Source organism: Bombus huntii, chromosome 1 (assembly GCF_024542735.1).
Source record: "Bombus huntii isolate Logan2020A chromosome 1, iyBomHunt1.1, whole genome shotgun sequence".
Lineage (NCBI taxonomy): Eukaryota > Metazoa > Arthropoda > Insecta > Hymenoptera > Apidae > Bombus > Bombus huntii.
The window spans coordinates 9,217,671-9,236,608 of NC_066238.1; the positions used below are offsets into that span (position 1 = coordinate 9,217,671).

Here is an 18,938-nt window from a genome sequence, read left to right on the forward strand (position 1 = left end):
GACAATTGTAATAGTTTGTAATAAACGATAATATAAAATAAAGCAAATTCATCAATATGTTTTAGTAAAGAGTGATAAATTATGTATCTGTTTCTTTTCAAAATTAATAATTAATGTTTTATCAATTTTTGTTTTAATCTTTTTATTAATTTTAACTAATTAATTTTTGTTTTAATTTATCCTATTTATTTAATATTGTTAGTTGCTATGTTCGTATCTATGCATTTAAGTAGAAACTTATTGAAACTATGATCGATATTAATATTTATATAGGTATATATCTATATTATAAAAAGAAATTTTGTATTATTAAATAATCAAATTTAACATTTAATTTAATAAAATTATTAATTTAATAAAATGACAATTTCATTTAAGGGCCCAGATTTCTTTTTAAGAAATAATTGTTAAATTTTTTACGTAAATATATTTTTAAATTAAATGCGTGTCATAACGATATTCATAATTTCTAATATGCGGTTATAAAATATTATAATGCATATTAAAAATTATGCATAACATAAAATTAATTAATTATTTTGATTATTGATATTTATTATATTTCTAGTATCAATTGTACACAACTTTATATTTTTGTTGCTGATTTGACATAGTTTCATGCTAAAATATCCTCTTCTTCCGGTTATAACTTAACAAGGTTCGTGGTATTTTTCTGTATGATTGTTTAAAATCTAATTTTTCATTATAAATCTCCTTTTTCTTTAATTCTATATTATTTGTGTATGATGTAAATATAAATGTTCTATGTATCTCATATTTTAAGTGGAGGAATTTCTAGAAATTAATAGAATAAACGTCTTTCTAATTTGTTCCAGGTGGTTCTAACAGTTTCTGTCTACAATGGTAAGTATTAAATATTTATTGTTAACATAGATGTAGTATAATTTTAGTTGCAATTAATCTAATTTCTTGTATTATGTGTATAATAATGTATTATATGTAATGTAGTACATTACATATCTCATTAGATGTATTAGAAATGTGTTAAATTAGATTTACATAACCTCAATGTAACATAAATGTGATTGGTGCAATGAATAACATATAATACTTTCTTAGCCCCGAGAAATCAAAGAAATCAAAGATTTTCTCCTAAAAGCCAGAAGGAAAGATGCAAAATGTGAGTATTTAGGATTTTTTCCATTATTATTGTGATATAATGTAACATACATATATTAATTTATCCTTTTTATCACAACGATACAGCTGTGAAAATTAAGAAGAATGCTGACAATGTTAAGTTTAAAGTTCGCTGTTCAAGATTTCTGTACACTCTTGTCATTACAGACAAAGAAAAGGCAGAAAAATTGAAGCAATCTTTACCTCCAGGTATTTATTTGCTTAAACAAAAATATTAATAAAGAATTACAAAAATATATAATTGTATTATTACATATTTTAGGTCTTCAAGTAAAGGAAGTAAAAAGAAGTGAACGTATGTAATTGATAGAATAAACTAAATTTTTAAACATATGTTGTTTATTTTTCTGCCATTACATAAAAGTATGTTTAATAGGGATTAAAATAATAATCTAAAAGAAAGTAATTGTTTAAATTAAAATTTCACGTTCTAAATTTATTTTGAATCAATTTTGGTTGTAACTTTATTCAACTGTTGCAAAATTTTGATTAGATATGATGCATGGTTGATTTAAAATGTATTTCCGCCTTTTAAACATGCATCTGTAAATATCCTTTCTTTTTGTTGGAGTAGTACACATCAACTTTAGTTCATCATATGTGTCTATACATATATTTCCATTATTGCATGTTGGTCTCTGGTCATAAGGATATATGCGAGAATAATTAAATTTTGTTTGACATTTTCTTGTAGTGTGTTGTACTTTGTGTCTCAAATATCTCTTTAAAGGACAATACTTTCTTTGACATAGCTGAGTTTGAAGTTTGATATATTGTGAGAACAATATTCCCAATTCATCATAGGTTTCAGATATTTCTGATGTATTATCTGATGAAATACAAATATGATTATTACTAATTAATCGTTCTGGTACAGTTTGTTCTATAATTGAATTTTTACAATTATTTTTCATCAATGATATACCAATGAAATTCTTATCTGTTTTCAATATTTTTTCTCTAGCTTCTTTTATTTCATATCTTAGTATATCTACGGATGACTTCATTCTTTTCTGCATTTCTTTAAGATATACATTATGTTCATTTAAGTTTATTTGTGATTTCAATTCTTTTAAGTTATCTCTATTAACTGTATTAATCTTATCTGAATTACATATAGAACTATTTTTTATTTTTGAGTTAACTTGTAATATTTGATCAATTTCTATTTTAATTGCATTAGACATATCAGATAGTGTAGAACTAGTGTAAGAATTAGTTGACCTATACAAATGTTTACAATGATTAGTGTATTAAATCAAATAAAGTTTAATAACATCTGTTAATTATTGAAAACCTTTTTAATTTGTTAAATGCATTTGATAAAATATTCGACATATCAGCTGCAGAATCTGAGAAATATTTTGAATCAGTTAAATTTTTTGTGAATAAATGATAAGGTGAATAACTTGACTTAGAAGTGGAAATTTTGTATTTTTGTGTACTATCACTAAATGAATCAGTGTTTTCAAATTTAAGGTCTATCAATTTAGAACTGACATTATTTTGTTTTTTAGAATTGTTAATATTTCCTGAATTCCATTTGCACAATAACAGTTCGTCATTCTGTATATCAGATTTTGTTGGAGATAATGGTATTACTAAAAATTTGAGATCTGTATCTGAGAAACAAATGTTTTTGTTATTCTAAAAAGAAAAGAACATACAATTAAAAAGTTATGTTCATTGTGAAATTTGATATTAATTGGTTGGTACCTGATGTGAGTTTTTACAAATATTTTCATAATCTTCGAGATCTTTAATGTTCCATTCATTTGATATTGTTTTAGATATATTTTTGTACTTAGTATGAGCTGATGAAAAAGATGGGGAAAACATTTTCAAGGGCAATTGCTTTGTTAGATTGTTAGTAGAGGTCTCTATTTTACTTGCACATGGAGCAAGCAGCTTTTTCTTTTCCTAATCATAAATTTTTGCATACATATATATCTACACATAGATATACATAAGTTATAAAAACTAAACTATCATGATTATTTGAATATGATCATTTTAAATATAATATTTTACTTTTAATACCTGTAAAAGGGTTTTTAATTTACATTCTTTTTCATATTGTTTGTTTCTGTGGCCGTTATATTTTACATGAAATTTTGAAAAATTACATATATTAGACCCTAAAAATCGCCGTTTTGCATAAGAATCGCTTTCCCTTTCTTTTATTATAGAAAATCTGTCATCGCCGTTATCTTCATCTTGTCGAATTAAGCTTTATGAACGAAATATTGATACATTATCAACAACTAAACATTATATGCGTGTGCTACACACATACTATATATATTATTACACATATTACATTATAAGAGCAAAAATATAATGAACCTTTTTAAAATGGAAATGACTCGTCTGTGTATATAACGATAGCACGTTATAAATAAAATTGTTAGAACCAAAATGGTAAATAAGATGAGAAATATTTTCCAAAAATTGTTAGAACCTGTTTCGGTTTGATCAATACTATTATAATACCTTTTCTCGGTATCAGTTATTCCCAACATTTTTTTAACTTGCATGCTTTCTGTTATGATAATTACGACAGAAACTAGAAGATTATGAAATGAATTGGTTATAGTACAAAGTCACTGTATTTTTAAAAGTAAAATTCATACATGTATTAAAAAAGGTTCATTTGTTATTTATTGACAAGAATATCGAAAATGCAAAATAAAACATTTGAATCTATTACATGAGTTTACTTTCTGTTTTGTTTACAGATGTGGCATGGGCCACGAGTATGTTATGAAAACATCTAAAAATAATAAAATTTATCAAATACAATATCTACAATAGTAGGATTAATACTTTTTATAATTACAGTTCATAAATCATGATTTTTTGGTATAGGAGGAACACGATAGCGAGGTCATTAAATATCAATTATGAATGAAATTATTGAGACGCGGATGTTGAGACAAATGAATTAATAGAAATACATTCGAGCAAGGTCGTACTAGAAAACTTTTAATGCAAAGTTAATGTTCTTTTTGTACAATATTGAAATACAAATCTTAGATTTGTAAATGTAATTTCGTTCTTGATTCCACTGAATACAAATTTTTTTATTATGGGAAACATACATAAAACAGAATGCAGTATTGGCTCGTTAGCACATGTATATTCGGAATCATGTCGCGCACTAATATGGGAAATACTAATTGCAAAGAAAAAGATACAAAAATTCTATTTCTTTAATTTTGATAACTCATTGTTCGCTAAAATATCGCTGATGGAGAGTAAGCGATAACAAAGTTTTAGGAAATGATGGAAGAGTGGGACTCTGTGTCTACTATCGGAAAGCAAGAAATGCATCAAGATATTAACGAGACAATACTGCATAATGTAAGCATGTACTTACTACTTATTGCGTACGACCTTAAATAGTCAAAGATCTTTCGCGATGGATTAATTTTCGACCTAGCTAGTCTTGGCCCATACACTATACCTATTCTAAACTACAAATTATGGATGAACTTTATATCTATATATCTTGATTCATAATTATATTGTATACATAATAGAACAAAATAATGAATTTCATACAAAATGGATAAAATATCATTCATTACTAATATATTTTTCTTAATTTCGTCATAATCTTAAAATATTTTATTCTTATGTACGTAACAAAGAATATTAATGAATTTATTAATATATATAATGTATTGAGCGAAATACAAAACAATTGTGGCATTAATGATGTTTGATATTAAATTCATATAACATACATGTTTGTCATACATGTTTTAGGTTCTGTTAACTTTTTAGAGACTGAAAAAATCTTTTGCTTTCTGACAACATAATCTTCATATAATACATAATACATTTACATAGTATAATACCATCCGTCAGTATATTTATATTTCAGAACTCTATCTAGACACTTATCGGGACAGATAGATGTCCAGACAAGCATTCAAGCGAGCAAAAAAAATACAACGAAAGTGGGTGAAATACAGAGACTCAATACGAGTATAGATAACTAAAAAGGTTAGACAAAATAATGGAAACACCTCTTATATGTCATATATTCCATATATGCATACAACATGTAAGAGGTGCTTCCATTATTTTATTCAATACCTGTATAACCATCGATAATAACCCAATATCGACAGTACTCCGTGAGCCCTCTATCCAAGGCTGATAGAGCAATATATACTTTCGCGGACAGCATTGTACACTCCTAATGCATATCTAATGCATACATTAGTAGTTTTTAATCCTCTCAAAGCATAAAATAAACAAGATTGCAGAAAAACTGCCAAATATTAAATTGCGTTAGCACATGAGCGACGCACGTCGTTATTACAATTTATTGTATGTAAAATAAATGAAACAGACATAATAATACAACATAATAAATGAACGGACAATTTACTCTTATTTATTATCGCGAATCGAAAACTGAGAAAGCAAAAGATATATATTTTTTAATTATTCCTCATCATGTCATTATACTGTTAATTGTTATATTATCTTGATATTTCTTGAAAAAGCAAATCACATATATGTATGTAATCATGCTGTTCTGCAATCATTTATTCATCACACTCGTGATAAGTAGCTCTGGAGAAGAAAGAATGTTATTAAGTTTAATATAGGAGAACTTTAAATACTTTTGAAATTATAAATGCAAAAACCTTTGTTTGTCCATATTTCGTCGAGATAGTCTTCTTCCAGGCTCATGTGTAGTCAGTGTATATCTTTTCGTATGAGGACGATTTGCTCTAAGTTCACGTGCTTCTGTAGTTTTGGCTTTTTCTACTTTTTGCATAAACTTAGTAATTAGTTCTGGACAATTTAAGTTTTCTTCTGGTTCCCATGTATCATCTGCTGATGTAAATCCTTTCCAACGAATTAAAAATTCCCTTGTTTTATTCTTTTTAAAATGTACTTCTATAATCTTTTCCACCTCAAATTCTTTTTGATCATCTTTCCCACTTTTTTCTTCATCTGATGTTACTATTTGTTTACCTATATTTAATTAAGAAATTAAGTGTCTGCACAATATGAAATAATTTTTATAAATTTATGGGTAACATTTGCAAAATAATACCATTTTCTGTTTGTTTTTTAACATTATTTTTAAGCTTTTTAGATTTTTTGTCCACTTTTACAGCTTTAACTTTAGGTGACTTTGTAGAATTATCTAATTGCTTAGATTTAGGGTCTTCTTCATTTTCAGCATTTTCAGCTAAAAACTCTTCTATTAATTCTAAACAGTTTAGATCTTTTTCTTGTTCCCATGTATCAGAATCTGCATCATATCCCTTCCATCTGACTAAAAATTGACGCCGACCTTTGATTGTACGTTGACCCACAATTTTTTCTACCTAGGTAATTGAAATATTAACTATTATATTCAAACAATGCATTTACTACATATTGTATGCTAAATTAAATTTTATATAAAAACTCCTTTTTTACATATGCTTTTTCAACTGTTTAAATAAAAGATGAAATGCAGAAAAATTATATTATGAAAGAAAGAAGTAAGATAGTTTGGCAATATTAATTAAAAACTTTTCTAATACTCAATTTTATCATAAGAAGTACAAATATTATGATTTTATATATGACATTTTATTTCACATTTTTGACGTATTATGCGAAGTATGATAATAAATCAAGTTACCTATGACTAAACTGTATCATAAATGGCGTTGCACGATTACTAATGCGGCGATATATCGTGAGTACACGTAAAATATTAAGTAAATTTTAAAGTTTCGTAGAAACAATTTTCTTTACAAGATGGATTATTTAGCATTCATCTTCTATACTGAAGATCATTCTTGTTTTATTGTTTTTTATAGCAGAAATTTTGTCATTCAGTTGAATAGCTGCTAGTCAACATTGCATACCTAGGAGGCGCGTTCTTGTTGCCGTGTAAACATAGTTGTAACATGTACAATAAACACACTAAATATGATGTCTGACTTACCTCATACTCTTTTTCATTGTTTCCTTCCTGTTTTGTTAAGGAAGATCCCTCTTTTTTAAGTCTCTTACTAGGTCCAGCCTTCCCGACATTCTTATTTTCTTCTTCTGTATCTACAGCTTGAGTATCTTCTACTTCAGGCTTCACGGCAGAATCCTCAGTTGTTTCTTTTTGACTATGACGACTGCGAGATGAACGTTTTTTCGCTGTACTTCTGCGTGGCGATTCTGTATTCTTATTCTCCTTTCCCTTTTTCATTTCGTCGTTGTTGTCGGATATGCTTAAACGTCGGACGCCATTTTCCTCGATACTGCTATCACTAGTTTCAGATTTGCTACGCTTGGTTTTCATACTCAATCTACGCATACTATTTTCACAGTAGACAATAAAATTTTTATATTTTCGATAATGTTTGTTCAAAACTTATAAGTCGCGCATTATATGAATGCTCTTATCTATCAGAACCGGATGATTTTATACCGAGTTGCCGCAAACAACTCAGAAATAGTTTGGCGCGCTACACAGGAAGTTCTTAAGCACCATATCGAAGCAAAGATTTTGATTTAACGAATTGTACGAATATAACAACTATATGCATTTTTTAATTTATTTAAAGAAGTATCAATTAAGTTTTCATGCATATGAAGCTATCGAAGTTTGAATCTTCGAATAATCAAATCTTTTAATAAAAATACCATGTAATGGTAGAATTTTATTTTAAAGAAGCAATCTCATTTTAACCCCTTGTAACTTTTATTGTATAGTTCATTAGTCCATTTTTTAAAACGACAAACCTCGTTTACCAGAAATAAGATTTTGTAACGGAAAGTCTTTAATTTAAGATATAGGTATCAGTTTATTATTTTTGTTTATTTTTCATAGTTTTAGCAGGTAAAAAATTATATTTAAATTTAAAATGCATTTTTATGATTTATAAATATGCATAAATATAATATTTATAAATATTCACATTTAATAAAAAGCAAGATGATTTTAAAAATTATTGGCCCTTTTCGCAAAAATAAAAGTTATTTATAAATGAGAATTCGAAAACATTATAGTAATACTTCGGATAGATAACGGATATTGAGAGATTTCTACTAGATTGACAAAAAGATGCAAACTACGCTTTTACAAAATTATCGTTTATACTTTTAATTATGAAATAGAAACATTGTACGTTCATTAAAAATTATAGTTTAATAATGTAGATCTATTCAACTTTTTATATACTGGATTAATTTTTCCCTATTTTCCCCAATAACTATTTAAAAAATGATTTATAATTATAGAATAATTGCGTAGGATAAAATATTATTAAATCAATATTTTGTTACTTTGGTGACCAAACATCAGTTTCTTATTTCTGATAATATTAAGCTAATATTTTTTGTGTAACTTTGATATATAAACATTAACATTTCTGTTAATTGTTTAAATTATGGCTAAGTCTGTAACTACATATGAAAAACCTTTACCACACATAAGTAAGTGTAATTTAGAATTTTGTCATGTCACAAATATTGATATTTAATTTTGTTCACAATATGTTCTTCTTTATTTATATATTGCATTAAAATGTTATATTTTAGATAGGAATAAATATATATTACATATATATAATTATATATATATTGCATTAAAATGTTATATTTTAGGTAGGAATAAATTATAATTTTTAATTATTTATATGCATGACATACAATTTCTTTATAATAGATTTAGCAGATTGGTATGCTAAACAATGGAAACTCCAGGAAAATGCAGCTTTCAGAAGTGCAGAGGCATTTGAATTAAGAAATACAGGAAAAATTGTTCGCTCAGAGACAATGGTAAAAACAATATGGGATACATACATGAATAATACTCGCCTTGCAGATAGGTAATAATGACGAACAGTATAATGATGAAATGTAGATGAATAATTTAAATCACATCTAATAAAAATCTAAAATTTTATATCATATATATTTGTAGAGTAACAGAATTATCACGTTGGAGAGAGTTACTACAGAATTTGCTAGATAAATTAATTGCAGAGTTAAAGTTCTTACAAGATGAGAAAGTCGATACAGAGAAAGAATTAGAAACTTTAAATTATCCACTACAATTAACAGCAGAATGTATTTCCATGAGGGATTGCCGTAGAGGAACAGAACTTACTTATGATGAAGCTGATACAGAATTGAAAAAAGAACTTTGTGTCATTGAAAATATTAAGAAATCATTAACTGATAGGTATAACATGAATACAAAAAATCTGTGCATATTTAAATATATGTTTTTGATGATACATTTTGTGTAGGGTGCAAGCTGCGTGGGAAAAATTAAATCGTTTAGAAGAAGTTAGATTTCAAATCCAATTAGAAGTGGAAGATAAAGATGAAACTATTAAAATAGAGAAAGAAAATCTTAATTTAGATCGAACATGTGCAAATATTAGCTATAAACCAAATGCATTAAGAACTCCAAAAGGGTAAGAATAAATATCTGCATGCAATGTATGAAATAAATACATAAATCTATTTTATTGCAGTTCAATACCTTATGAAGCTTGGTTGGAACATTGCCGTTATATTAAAATGTTAGCTGATAATGAATTAAGCGATGTATATAATTTACGAGAAGCTATAAATATAATGCGTGAACGTGCCAGAAATGATATTAAAGCTCAGCAAGACGTAACAGATTTTAGTTTACGGAAAAGAATTTATCAGACACAGAAAGCTAGGAATGAATTAGAATGGCAAAAGCTTAAAGTAACAACATTTGAAAGTAAAATGATCATTAATATTTAATACATGTTAGCTTTAAACATAATATTTTCAGATCCAAAAGGAAATGGAAATTTTACAAAAAGAAATAGTTAGACTAGAAGACGCATTAATGCATAAAATTGATTCGATAAAATGTGCAGAGACAAGATTAGAAAATCGTACTTATCGTCCTGGTTTTGAACTCTGTCGTGATGAAGCTGAATTAGGTTTGAAAGACGAAATTTTACATTTGCGACAAACTGAAAAAGACTTAAAAAGTGTATTGGAAAATTCAAAGTATGTACAATAATGCATAATTTACATAATGATATATTCTATCATCGTGAAATGTAATTATTTTATTTAATGTATGTATTATTTTCTAGAGGGGCATATAATAATTTGGAAAGCTTACTTTTGGAAGTTGATAGAAATTTAGATGATAAACAACATTCTTTGGCAACAGATGTGATGTGTTTAGATATGAGGGCAACATTAAAAACAGGAGATAGAACACGTTTGCCAAACGAAACAGATCGTAATATTGTTCTTACACGTATGGAAAAAGAGATACCGCTTGAATCATGAATGAATTGTAATATTTACACAAATCCATTAGAAAAAACATTCATTCAATATATAAAATGTCTATTTATTGTAGTACTTTTCAGTAGTAGTTTTCATTATACACAATAAACTTATTATTTGCATATGCTTATGTGCCAGTATTAATAATATCTGGTTTGGCTTTAATTAAACTGTATTCTGAAATAAACGAGTCTGTCAATTTTGGTTCTAAAGTTTTTACTGCTCTTCCATGTAATTCTCCAACTTTTTTGGGATCGCCATATTTCATTTCAAACGTAATATAATCTATCCAAATACTTATATCATTTTTGCCAAACTGTAAAGTTGCCATTTCATTATACTTTCTTACATGTTTTAATGATATTTCAGGTTGCATAAGTTCTAACTCTATCATCTTTTTGTGTAATTCAAGAACGAGAGGAGGTTGTAAACAGAGATTATCATAAACTTTCCTTGCCGCTTGTATACCTAAAATAAACAACAGTCGTGACATACTACCAAATACAATTTTACAATTTACGACTACATACTTTTTGTCAAAACTAGCCATTCAATGTAAATAATCTTTATGTATTGAGCAATATTTGGATGTGCTTGTAAAGCTGTTTGGAAAACTTGTTCAGTTTTCTCAGGACACTTTGCTTGCACATGTAATATTTTCATCTTCCATAAAGGTAATGACTTTTCTGCAAGAATTTGTGTTGCCTAAAAAATGATCATGCTTATATGTATGTAATATCATTGATATAATTAAAAATAATTACTAGTATTTTTGTACCTTTAAAAATACAGCTTCAGCTTCTTTTTCCTCTCCTGAGGCAAACAAATATCGTAACCTAGCATGCCAAAGACTTATGCTACTTGGTATAGTTTCAGTCGCAATGCTCAGAATTTCTTCAAATTTTTTTTCTGTAGTTTTATCTTTTTTTTCAGCATTTAACATGTTGATCTACAGTGAAATTATTAATATTAAAGTCTTTAATTCCCTACTTTATACATGTAATGAATACTTATCAGGTACATATTGATCTATAGTGAAATTATTAATATTAAAGTTTTTAATTCTTACTTTATGCATGTAATGAATACTTATCAGGTACATTACTAACCCAATGTAAATAATATTTTTCTTTTAACTTTTTTGCTTGATGTGCCTGAGATAATGCAGTTTTTAATAATTTTCTTTTAAAATTTGGTAAAGCTAAAGATCTGGCTTGTTGATTTATTTCTATTAAACAGTCTATATACAAAGACCACATTTCTTCAGTCTTAATTTTTTTGACTGCTGTTTGATAAACTTTATTACAAGATGTTATACGATCTCTTAATGAAGTTTGTTCTGAATTATCAACCTGCATCGCTGTATCACTAAAAGAAGGTTGAATAAGTCCTTCTAATTCTCGTCGTGCCATCGTATCCCACATCAGGGGTTCATGAGTATACTCTTCTATCATATTACTAAAAATAATTTAAATATTCAAACTAAAGATAATCAATAAGTTTAACATATTTTTATTACTTTTACCTAACAATTTTATTTTGTAATTTTTCTGTGTTATTATGATCCTTTGTAATATTTAACAATTCTATTACGAATTTGATATCTCTAATGCGTTTTGATGCTTGTTGATATATGATATATGCCCTTTTTATTCCAATAGACATGTCATCATCAGTTTCTGTTGGTACTGCATTGTCACCATTATTTTCACTTTTCTGATCATTAGCTGATGCATCACCTAATTCTAATCTGTATCATATAATTAATGATTAAAAATATAAATGAAAACATTAATAATATATGAAAAATTTATAATATGTGACTTACTTGAAAGCATCAATAAATAATAACTGCGAAGTTGGATGTATATGTAAACCACGAAGAAGAAACTGACGAGCAGTGTCTTTATTTTTATTTTCTTCTAGTTCCCAAATTGCAGCAATATGCCAACATTTGGGCTTATCTTGATGAACTTGCAACATTTTACCTAACATATGACTAACATTGTTGTGAAAATGCTGTCACATTTTATATTAATATTTAAAAGATGAAAAGTTAATAGCTTTAATAAAAAATATAATTCAAATACTCACAACATGTTTACAAAATTTTATGTAAGCAATCCAAAAACGAATATCATCTTGAAATTTAAATATTGCTTCTTTATATAAATGATTAATTTTATTTATAACAGCATAGTCAATATCTGACGTTTTTTGAATAATACCAAATTTCTGTTGAATAAAGTAATACACGCATATATGTATATAATTAATGTGCATTTATAGTTATTACTATATAATCAACTATTTATTAATAAGTAATAACATACACTTCTACGTTGTTTAATTAATTTAAGCAGGTCCGTTTCATACTGTATGTATTTCAAATAGTCTTCTTTAGTTTTTGTGTGGCGTTGAATTTTATATTCGTATTCTTTAAGTTTCTTTGCAATTCCTCTATATAATTTATAGCAACATAAATAGTTGGTTAAAGTAAAGAATGTGTTACAAAATATAACCTATTTCACTCACCGAATTTCGTTTTTGTCGAAAAGTTTAATGCTTTCCATGTGTTCTAATTGAGGAATCATATCCTCGCATCTTTTTTCTACAAATTCTGCCATTGTTACTTCTTTTTAATTGACGAAATATAATGTAATATAATAGGGAGATCCTTAGCACATGTACACTAATAACCACAATCCTCCAATGCGTACTAATAACTAAAACCACACCATCCAGCAATACGTATTCCACAGTGAACCACAGACAAGGATACAAAGTAGATATGACTTCTTATGATACTTTGTGTTTCGTGTTCTGAAATATCGAACGAAGTGGTCCGTCTTACGCCCTCTGCGGTTTACTCATGTTCTGAAATACCGACCTCGAAAAATCACAGAGTTTTTAACATTGTTGGAGATGTTATTAATCCAAGACATTAGTAACTACAGACATTATAAAATAAAATAGCGTAATTAAATTGATATTGTAATCGAATTAAAACAGTACTTTAAGCTTATACTAGAAAGTAAAATAGCGTTTTGTGTGTGCTACTATACTAGATTTATATATTTAATAATTAATCGTTAAACAATAGTATATGCTGAGAATTAAGTTAAGAAAACGTAGAGCTTGCTATAAGATATGGGTTGATGAGCTGTAAAAATTAAAAATTTTGTAAAAAAATTTCCAAAAATCTATAATTATTATAAATTGAAATATTATATGAATTCTTCTCCTTTTGAAATGGGCAATAGTCTGACTACTAGTCAACTGTTTGTCTATTATAGTATAGTTATTTTTCTCAAATCTTAGTTTTATGTTTTACTTTTAAGTTACTTATTTTCAGTTTTTAATTGCGTTGTTATTGTTATGTCTTACTTTTAAATCTTAATTTTAAGTTGTTTCGTTAGTTTTAAATACTACAGTCAAGTTTTAATTTTAAGTTGCATCGTTTGTTTTAATCCTTAATTTCAGTATATTTGTGAAGATGGACCGTTTGATCATTAATATATGTATCTATCCATAGAAGTAAAATTTTGGTGATCTTTTGCTCTGTTCGTCAGTTTTTTGCTTTTTCTATTGAGCGTAATTTGTCTGCTTGAGTTATCGATAAATTGTGTTGCGAGTTTTCAATTTTGAATCGGACTACCTATATTTGATAATATATAATTAATAATTGATTTGAAAATACAAACATGATAATAGAAAAAATTAAAGAATACACATTTTTATGTTTCAGATATATGAAACTAGAATTTTATTTGAAATTAATTAAAAGAATTATTTAACTATTGTTGTATATTCATTTATTATTTTAATAATGTGTAATGATTTTCGCAGTATTTCAGCGGGATAGAATTCTATACACTTTGTTGCGATTATAGGATATCCTGTTCTATATTTTATTTATAATTTCATGTAAGACATTTGTTTTAATTCAAACAAGTACTGTACTGAATCGATAACGTCGCATGCGACATGAAAATGGTTAGGTAACCCGTAAAACGTAGGGCTCGAAAGAGCATTGAATATCGCGTTTATTCTTGAACCTTGTCTGTAATGTCACGTCTATTTCTGTATCTCGTCTGTGGTGTCATTCTCGACTGTGGTCATCCGTTACCGATTCAGTGTAAAATAAGATTACAGTATCATCACAATACAACAGTTCTGTACCGTGCTCTATACTTCGTCGGTGATTGTAATCTTATTCTTTGCTGAATCGGTAATTTTGGAAATAATAGTACAGATAAAGTATAGACATTGGTACCGTGGTACCACTTAAAGTGTCTCTAGTAATCCTGAGATGAGAGACAAGAAATGCATGGGGGTGTTAGGTCTATCCTATATCTTGCTGTGGTTTGGCGCGTTTTCTTCAGTCGTTCTGTAAACGTAATTTAAAATTACTGAATATATCTTGCTGAGATGTTTATTACATAGTAACAGGAGTTTTGACAAAGTGAATTAATTAGTTTTATTAAAGTTTGTGCATATAAATAGATATTTAAATACGTTAGTGGGTGTAATAATTTCCCGTCGTAATGAAATATATCAATGCACAAGTAGTAAGTTATCAAAAAATTCCGGTACGTGGTATGCAATTTATTATTGACGAAACATAACATTGCATGTAAAATTAAGTTAGCTGAAATAGTTAAGTACTGTGTGAATTAGTACTGCATATTAAAATACACATACGTCTACATTTATATACTTAACAATAAATATCTCAGTTTTACAGTAAATGGTAAATATCTATAATAAGTGTCATACTTATAAGAAGTCCTCTCTCTTTTTCTCCCTCTAAATTTAAATTTTAATATTACATACTAAAATACATGTACACGTACGTTTATATTTATAAACTCAATAACATATATCTCAGTTTTTGTAAACGGTAAATGTCCATAATAAGTGTCATAGCTATAAGAATTTTCCTCTGCTTTTCTCTCTCTAAATTTAAAATAGCATATGCAATTATTGAAATATCTCATTTAACAGATCTTTAAAGTTACTTTTATCTATAATAAAAGGGAAAAAATGATACATACATATATACTTTATTTCAGGATTCAGTGCACTGCGATTACGCTACCCTTAATTATCGAAGAGTTTCGACATTGAATGTAAGATGGCGGCAGCTATGGCTGCGGCGCAAACGAGTCGGCGATCGACACGGTTGTGCCATCCATGATGGCTGAGACAGTTTCCGAGATTTCGAGCACGGTGTCGTGAGTACGTGTTCTCTTTATCGCACGTTTAATCGCTAGTGAGGCTCATCTGCAAGACAAAAGGATTCCGGAAAGAATGACAGACAGTCCAGCGGCACTCGTAAGTGTTGTCACTGTCTATTAAATTTTCTAGAGTGAAGTATTTGGGACCCTCGATGTCCGTTAGGTTACCCATCGAAGAACATGCGCACATCTAGGGCTTCGTTCGCGTTTATGCATCGGTGATCGAGCAATGATCGAATTCGTTGCTTGCTGCTATTTCACCTCTTTCTTAACTCGAACAGTAGGTAGGAGCATCTGAAAGAACTGATCACGATGGGGACGTGTAGTCGGTGCAGTACACGTCCGATATGTTGTAACGCGCAAACGCAGGACAGAGGTTCGTTGTCCGTTCTCGTTTGACGTCACCAGCTAATAGTGGTTGTCACCTGTTTCTGACGGCAGTGACGTCACCAGTAGTTGTGACGTAACCGTAAAAATCGATAGCGGCTTTGTTTACCCTAACGTATGATAAGATACGTTAGATAACTTACTCCAACGCATAAATAATACTTTGACGCCTATATTTATTCTAATTTTACTACTGCATCCACTGACATCGTTCCAATAGACGTTCGTGACGATACTACCACGTTTCACGATATTATGTTAGTCCTCCATATTGATTTCGCGCTTAGACACCTGCTGTAAATTGTGTTTATGAGGCACTTATTGTACCACAGTTATGAACATCTGTTATTATCATTGTTATCTACGTTTATTCATTTGTTTCAGTTTTCTATTTCTAACAAATTTACGTATATATTATTAAATTATTTTCTGAATAATTTTCTCAAATTATCTAATTGTACCGCTGCCAAGTTTCTCGAGGTACTTTATGATTACGTAATACTTCAAGACTAAACTAAAGAAATTGCGAAATGAAAACGAAAGACAAATATCTCGAATTACAGTCCAGTGAATCAAACCCCATTCGTATTTATGACGCTCATGTATATGATAAGAACGTAGTACATTCTTAAAAGCAATTTCAGTTGCATTTAATAGAATTTGCGTTTGAAAAGACGACCTAGGATGACCATGATCTAACATCTTGTTACAGGGAAACGATTATTCCCTCTGAAATCCGTTTACGTCAGTGTCTCCAAGTCTATCTAAACATAGTTGCTGATTTTCGAGTAATGGCCATAGCGCTCGATGCCGGTCGACACGAGGAAACAAACGAATAAACAAGTCACGCAAAGTGGCATTTTAGAGGCAGCCTTTTCCCTTGTCATTTGTTCCAAGTCCGCACGAAATTGGGCTAGCCGCACTTCGCCTCCATATTTGTTTTTCAATCAATGCTTCAAATCGAGAAATGTTTCGATGCGAATTTCCGAGATTCTCCCCTTCGTTTGACTTCTTTAAATCGTTAAATCAGCGTTATAAAAAGCAAAATAAATTTTATTCTCGCTATAAGACCCTTTCCAATGTAATTGGTCGAATCAAAGAAAATGAAGAAATTTATCACTGATGAAAAGGAAAGGAGACAAATTCAGTCGTCTTAGAATAAACATTTGAGAAAACTATTATAATCTGATAATCATTAACGTTCGTCCAATTTAACGCTTAATTTGCATCGTATATATCTATTTGAAATATTTAGAATATTGGTAGTGAACGTATTCATCATTTTCAATAAATATTTCAATTAGAATATCAATTACAGTTATTGCCTTTTCATTGGAAAACTTTTTATATAAATGGTATACATTTCTAAAAGGTTTATTCACAGCGTGCGGTGGTGTAGTTAGAAATAAAAGCGGAAATGGGTTTGGTAAGACCGACAGCGATGTTACCAGGTTAGAATGCTTTTATCGTCGAATTAAATGGCCAGGAAAAGCCGGAAGTGCAAACACCGTTTCAGCGGAGTATTTAATTTTGTATACAGTTCGCGCTATTTATTCTACTCCATCGCGCGCATCAGGCTAGCTCGAAAAGTATAGCAACACATATTCCACTGGCACTAGAGTCTAGATCGTGGCTTTAATTTTGAATGTTTCGTCTTTCTCCTCCCCTGTTATCCATCAGCGCGATAAGCTTTCAAACTATGCGTTGGCTAGCCAGTTTCAAAGTATAGCAAGCATACGTAATATCTTTCTCGATTGTTTATAATCGAATAGTTCGCGATCGAAGTAACTTATTCATTCCGAATCCATTTTTGACACGTGGCTTATGATTAGACTGCAGATTTTTATGTAAATTCATAGTTTTATAAATATATTTAAAGATGCAGAAGTTGGATATTTAAAAAAAAAATTGAGCCTTTTCATATAAATCCGAGCCGATGCAGTTGCTCGCGTAGAACATATTAACAAATTCTTTTGACAAAGTTAACAAACTGTTAAAAAATACACGGGGCAGAATTGACGCGTGTAGTTTTCTTGAAACGATTTCGTAATGGTAACGAGGAACAAAACGTGGACCACGAAGGCAAGACGAAATCGATGTAATTATTAGTTTATTTGTTTACGGTGTTTGCCTTAGCAGAAACAGCCAATGTGATCTAATATCTGTTTTATCCCTGCACGAGGAGAAGCCGTTTCAATCCCGTGGCGAGATAGGATCATGTAGCGGCGTGCGTCGCATTGAATGGCTGCAATTGTGCAGCTGCAGTTCAGTAACGATTATTGGTGTAGGTACATGTATACCAATAATGTTAACGAGACACCTCGTATATCGTCGTTCACCCGCGTTCACTCGTCCCACGACATTCGTGATTTCCCTCTATTACGATTGTTCCACGACCTCCCTTCAGTTTCCTTTTTTTTTCCCTCGTTTTACTCCTCTTTACAGACTGCTATTAGTTAGGTATTATAAATATGTGCGTTTCTCCATGTAATTCTCTAATGTCCTCGGAGATATATTTAATTGAACGATGGACAGCTTAAATGGATTATAATAAGGTGTTATTAGAGTAGAATAAGTTTTTCCTTTTTGTCGCCACTTTTCTTGAAAGACTGACGTTAATCTCCCATTTTCTCGAACTCTTCTAGTAATAATGTTCAGACTCTAGATACTAAGATACTACTATTAGATACTAAGTATGTACAGTGGCATAGTATGTAACTATTTCGGAAACAGAATACACTGGCTTAAACGTCATGGGCGTTCCCTACCTACGCAGTTCTAATTCTTCGAACTTTTATAAATATTCGCACGAACCGAATATTCTGAGAACGTGAAATAAAT

The 18,938-nt window shown here is 29.1% G+C and overlaps 5 protein-coding genes across 14 annotated transcripts in view; 3 read left to right on the plus strand and 2 right to left on the minus strand.

Moving 5' to 3' along the window:
- Nucleotides 1–521: 521 nt before the first annotated feature.
- LOC126871761 (60S ribosomal protein L38) lies at nucleotides 522–1,494 on the plus strand. 2 transcript variants are annotated; one of them, XM_050631007.1, is made up of 5 exons: nucleotides 522–658; nucleotides 837–864; nucleotides 1,081–1,141; nucleotides 1,228–1,350; nucleotides 1,424–1,494. In XM_050631007.1, exons 2-5 carry the CDS (start codon nucleotides 862–864, stop codon nucleotides 1,462–1,464), a joined length of 228 nt encoding a protein of 75 aa, XP_050486964.1. In that variant the 5' UTR covers nucleotides 522–658; nucleotides 837–861; the 3' UTR covers nucleotides 1,465–1,494. The 2 variants fall into 2 exon arrangements, with proteins under 2 accessions (XP_050486964.1, XP_050487045.1); XM_050631088.1 differs by lacking the exon at nucleotides 522–658 and adding an exon at nucleotides 660–748.
- A 415-nt stretch (nucleotides 1,495–1,909) lies between these two features.
- Nucleotides 1,910–7,640, minus strand: LOC126870227 (chromobox protein homolog 1-like). Of its 2 annotated transcripts, none has more exons than XM_050627863.1 (4): nucleotides 7,130–7,640; nucleotides 6,242–6,518; nucleotides 5,826–6,159; nucleotides 1,910–1,990 (listed from the first exon to the last, which is right to left on the minus strand). In XM_050627863.1, exons 1-4 carry the CDS (start codon nucleotides 7,490–7,492, stop codon nucleotides 1,987–1,989), a joined length of 978 nt encoding a protein of 325 aa, XP_050483820.1. In that variant the 5' UTR covers nucleotides 7,493–7,640; the 3' UTR covers nucleotides 1,910–1,986. The 2 variants fall into 2 exon arrangements, with proteins under 2 accessions (XP_050483820.1, XP_050483738.1); XM_050627781.1 differs by lacking the exon at nucleotides 1,910–1,990 and adding an exon at nucleotides 3,798–5,751.
- On the plus strand, nucleotides 6,555–10,670 carry LOC126869907 (tektin-B1). 4 transcript variants are annotated; one of them, XM_050627119.1, is made up of 7 exons: nucleotides 6,555–6,877; nucleotides 8,846–9,008; nucleotides 9,104–9,364; nucleotides 9,432–9,602; nucleotides 9,663–9,885; nucleotides 9,956–10,179; nucleotides 10,269–10,670. In XM_050627119.1, exons 1-7 carry the CDS (start codon nucleotides 6,823–6,825, stop codon nucleotides 10,468–10,470), a joined length of 1,299 nt encoding a protein of 432 aa, XP_050483076.1. In that variant the 5' UTR covers nucleotides 6,555–6,822; the 3' UTR covers nucleotides 10,471–10,670. The 4 variants fall into 4 exon arrangements, with proteins under 4 accessions (XP_050483076.1, XP_050483334.1, XP_050483246.1 ...); XM_050627377.1 differs by lacking the exon at nucleotides 6,555–6,877 and adding an exon at nucleotides 7,596–7,699; XM_050627289.1 differs by lacking the exon at nucleotides 6,555–6,877 and adding an exon at nucleotides 8,088–8,613 and having other exon boundaries at nucleotides 8,785–9,008.
- On the minus strand, nucleotides 10,514–13,321 carry LOC126868857 (U3 small nucleolar RNA-associated protein 6 homolog). The gene is made up of 9 exons (XM_050624837.1): nucleotides 13,006–13,321; nucleotides 12,804–12,930; nucleotides 12,565–12,705; nucleotides 12,299–12,489; nucleotides 11,996–12,220; nucleotides 11,580–11,928; nucleotides 11,249–11,419; nucleotides 11,001–11,175; nucleotides 10,514–10,938 (listed from the first exon to the last, which is right to left on the minus strand). Exons 1-9 carry the CDS (start codon nucleotides 13,095–13,097, stop codon nucleotides 10,598–10,600), a joined length of 1,812 nt encoding a protein of 603 aa, XP_050480794.1. The 5' UTR covers nucleotides 13,098–13,321; the 3' UTR covers nucleotides 10,514–10,597.
- Nucleotides 13,322–14,474: 1,153 nt separating this feature from the next.
- The window catches only part of LOC126868462 (3-phosphoinositide-dependent protein kinase 1), a 407,826-nt gene continuing 403,362 nt past the window's right edge, over nucleotides 14,475–18,938 (plus strand). The window contains exons 1-2 of one of the 5 annotated variants that reach the window (XM_050624053.1): nucleotides 14,475–15,223; nucleotides 15,546–15,807. In XM_050624053.1, the coding sequence (XP_050480010.1) occupies nucleotides 15,784–15,807 (24 nt within the window). In that variant the 5' untranslated portion in view covers nucleotides 14,475–15,223; nucleotides 15,546–15,783. Of the gene's footprint in view, nucleotides 15,808–18,938 lie in introns of all 5 variants that reach the window. The other 4 variants (XM_050623970.1, XM_050624135.1, XM_050624229.1 and 1 more) reach the window with 4 other exon arrangements.

Coding starts and splice junctions, on each gene's coding strand:
- LOC126869907 (XM_050627119.1), top strand. CDS start 6,823: ATGACTAAACTGTATCATAAATGGCGTTGCACGATTACTAATGCGGCG. Junction 9,009..9,103: donor AATACTCGCCTTGCAGATAG/GTAATAATGACG, acceptor ATATATTTGTAG/AGTAACAGAATTATCACGTT. Junction 9,365..9,431: donor AAGAAATCATTAACTGATAG/GTATAACATGAA, acceptor CATTTTGTGTAG/GGTGCAAGCTGCGTGGGAAA.
- LOC126868857 (XM_050624837.1), bottom strand. CDS start 13,097: ATGGCAGAATTTGTAGAAAAAAGATGCGAGGATATGATTCCTCAATTA. Junction 12,706..12,803: donor TAATTAAACAACGTAGAAGT/GTATGTTATTAC, acceptor TTTATTCAACAG/AAATTTGGTATTATTCAAAA. Junction 11,929..11,995: donor TTACAAAATAAAATTGTTAG/GTAAAAGTAATA, acceptor AATTATTTTTAG/TAATATGATAGAAGAGTATA.
- LOC126870227 (XM_050627781.1), bottom strand. CDS start 7,492: ATGCGTAGATTGAGTATGAAAACCAAGCGTAGCAAATCTGAAACTAGT. Junction 6,519..7,129: donor ACAATGAAAAAGAGTATGAG/GTAAGTCAGACA, acceptor TCAATTACCTAG/GTAGAAAAAATTGTGGGTCA. Junction 5,752..5,825: donor CGAAATATGGACAAACAAAG/GTTTTTGCATTT, acceptor TTTCTTCTCCAG/AGCTACTTATCACGAGTGTG.
- LOC126871761 (XM_050631007.1), top strand. Junction 1,142..1,227: donor CAGAAGGAAAGATGCAAAAT/GTGAGTATTTAG, acceptor ACAACGATACAG/CTGTGAAAATTAAGAAGAAT. Junction 1,351..1,423: donor GAAGCAATCTTTACCTCCAG/GTATTTATTTGC, acceptor TACATATTTTAG/GTCTTCAAGTAAAGGAAGTA.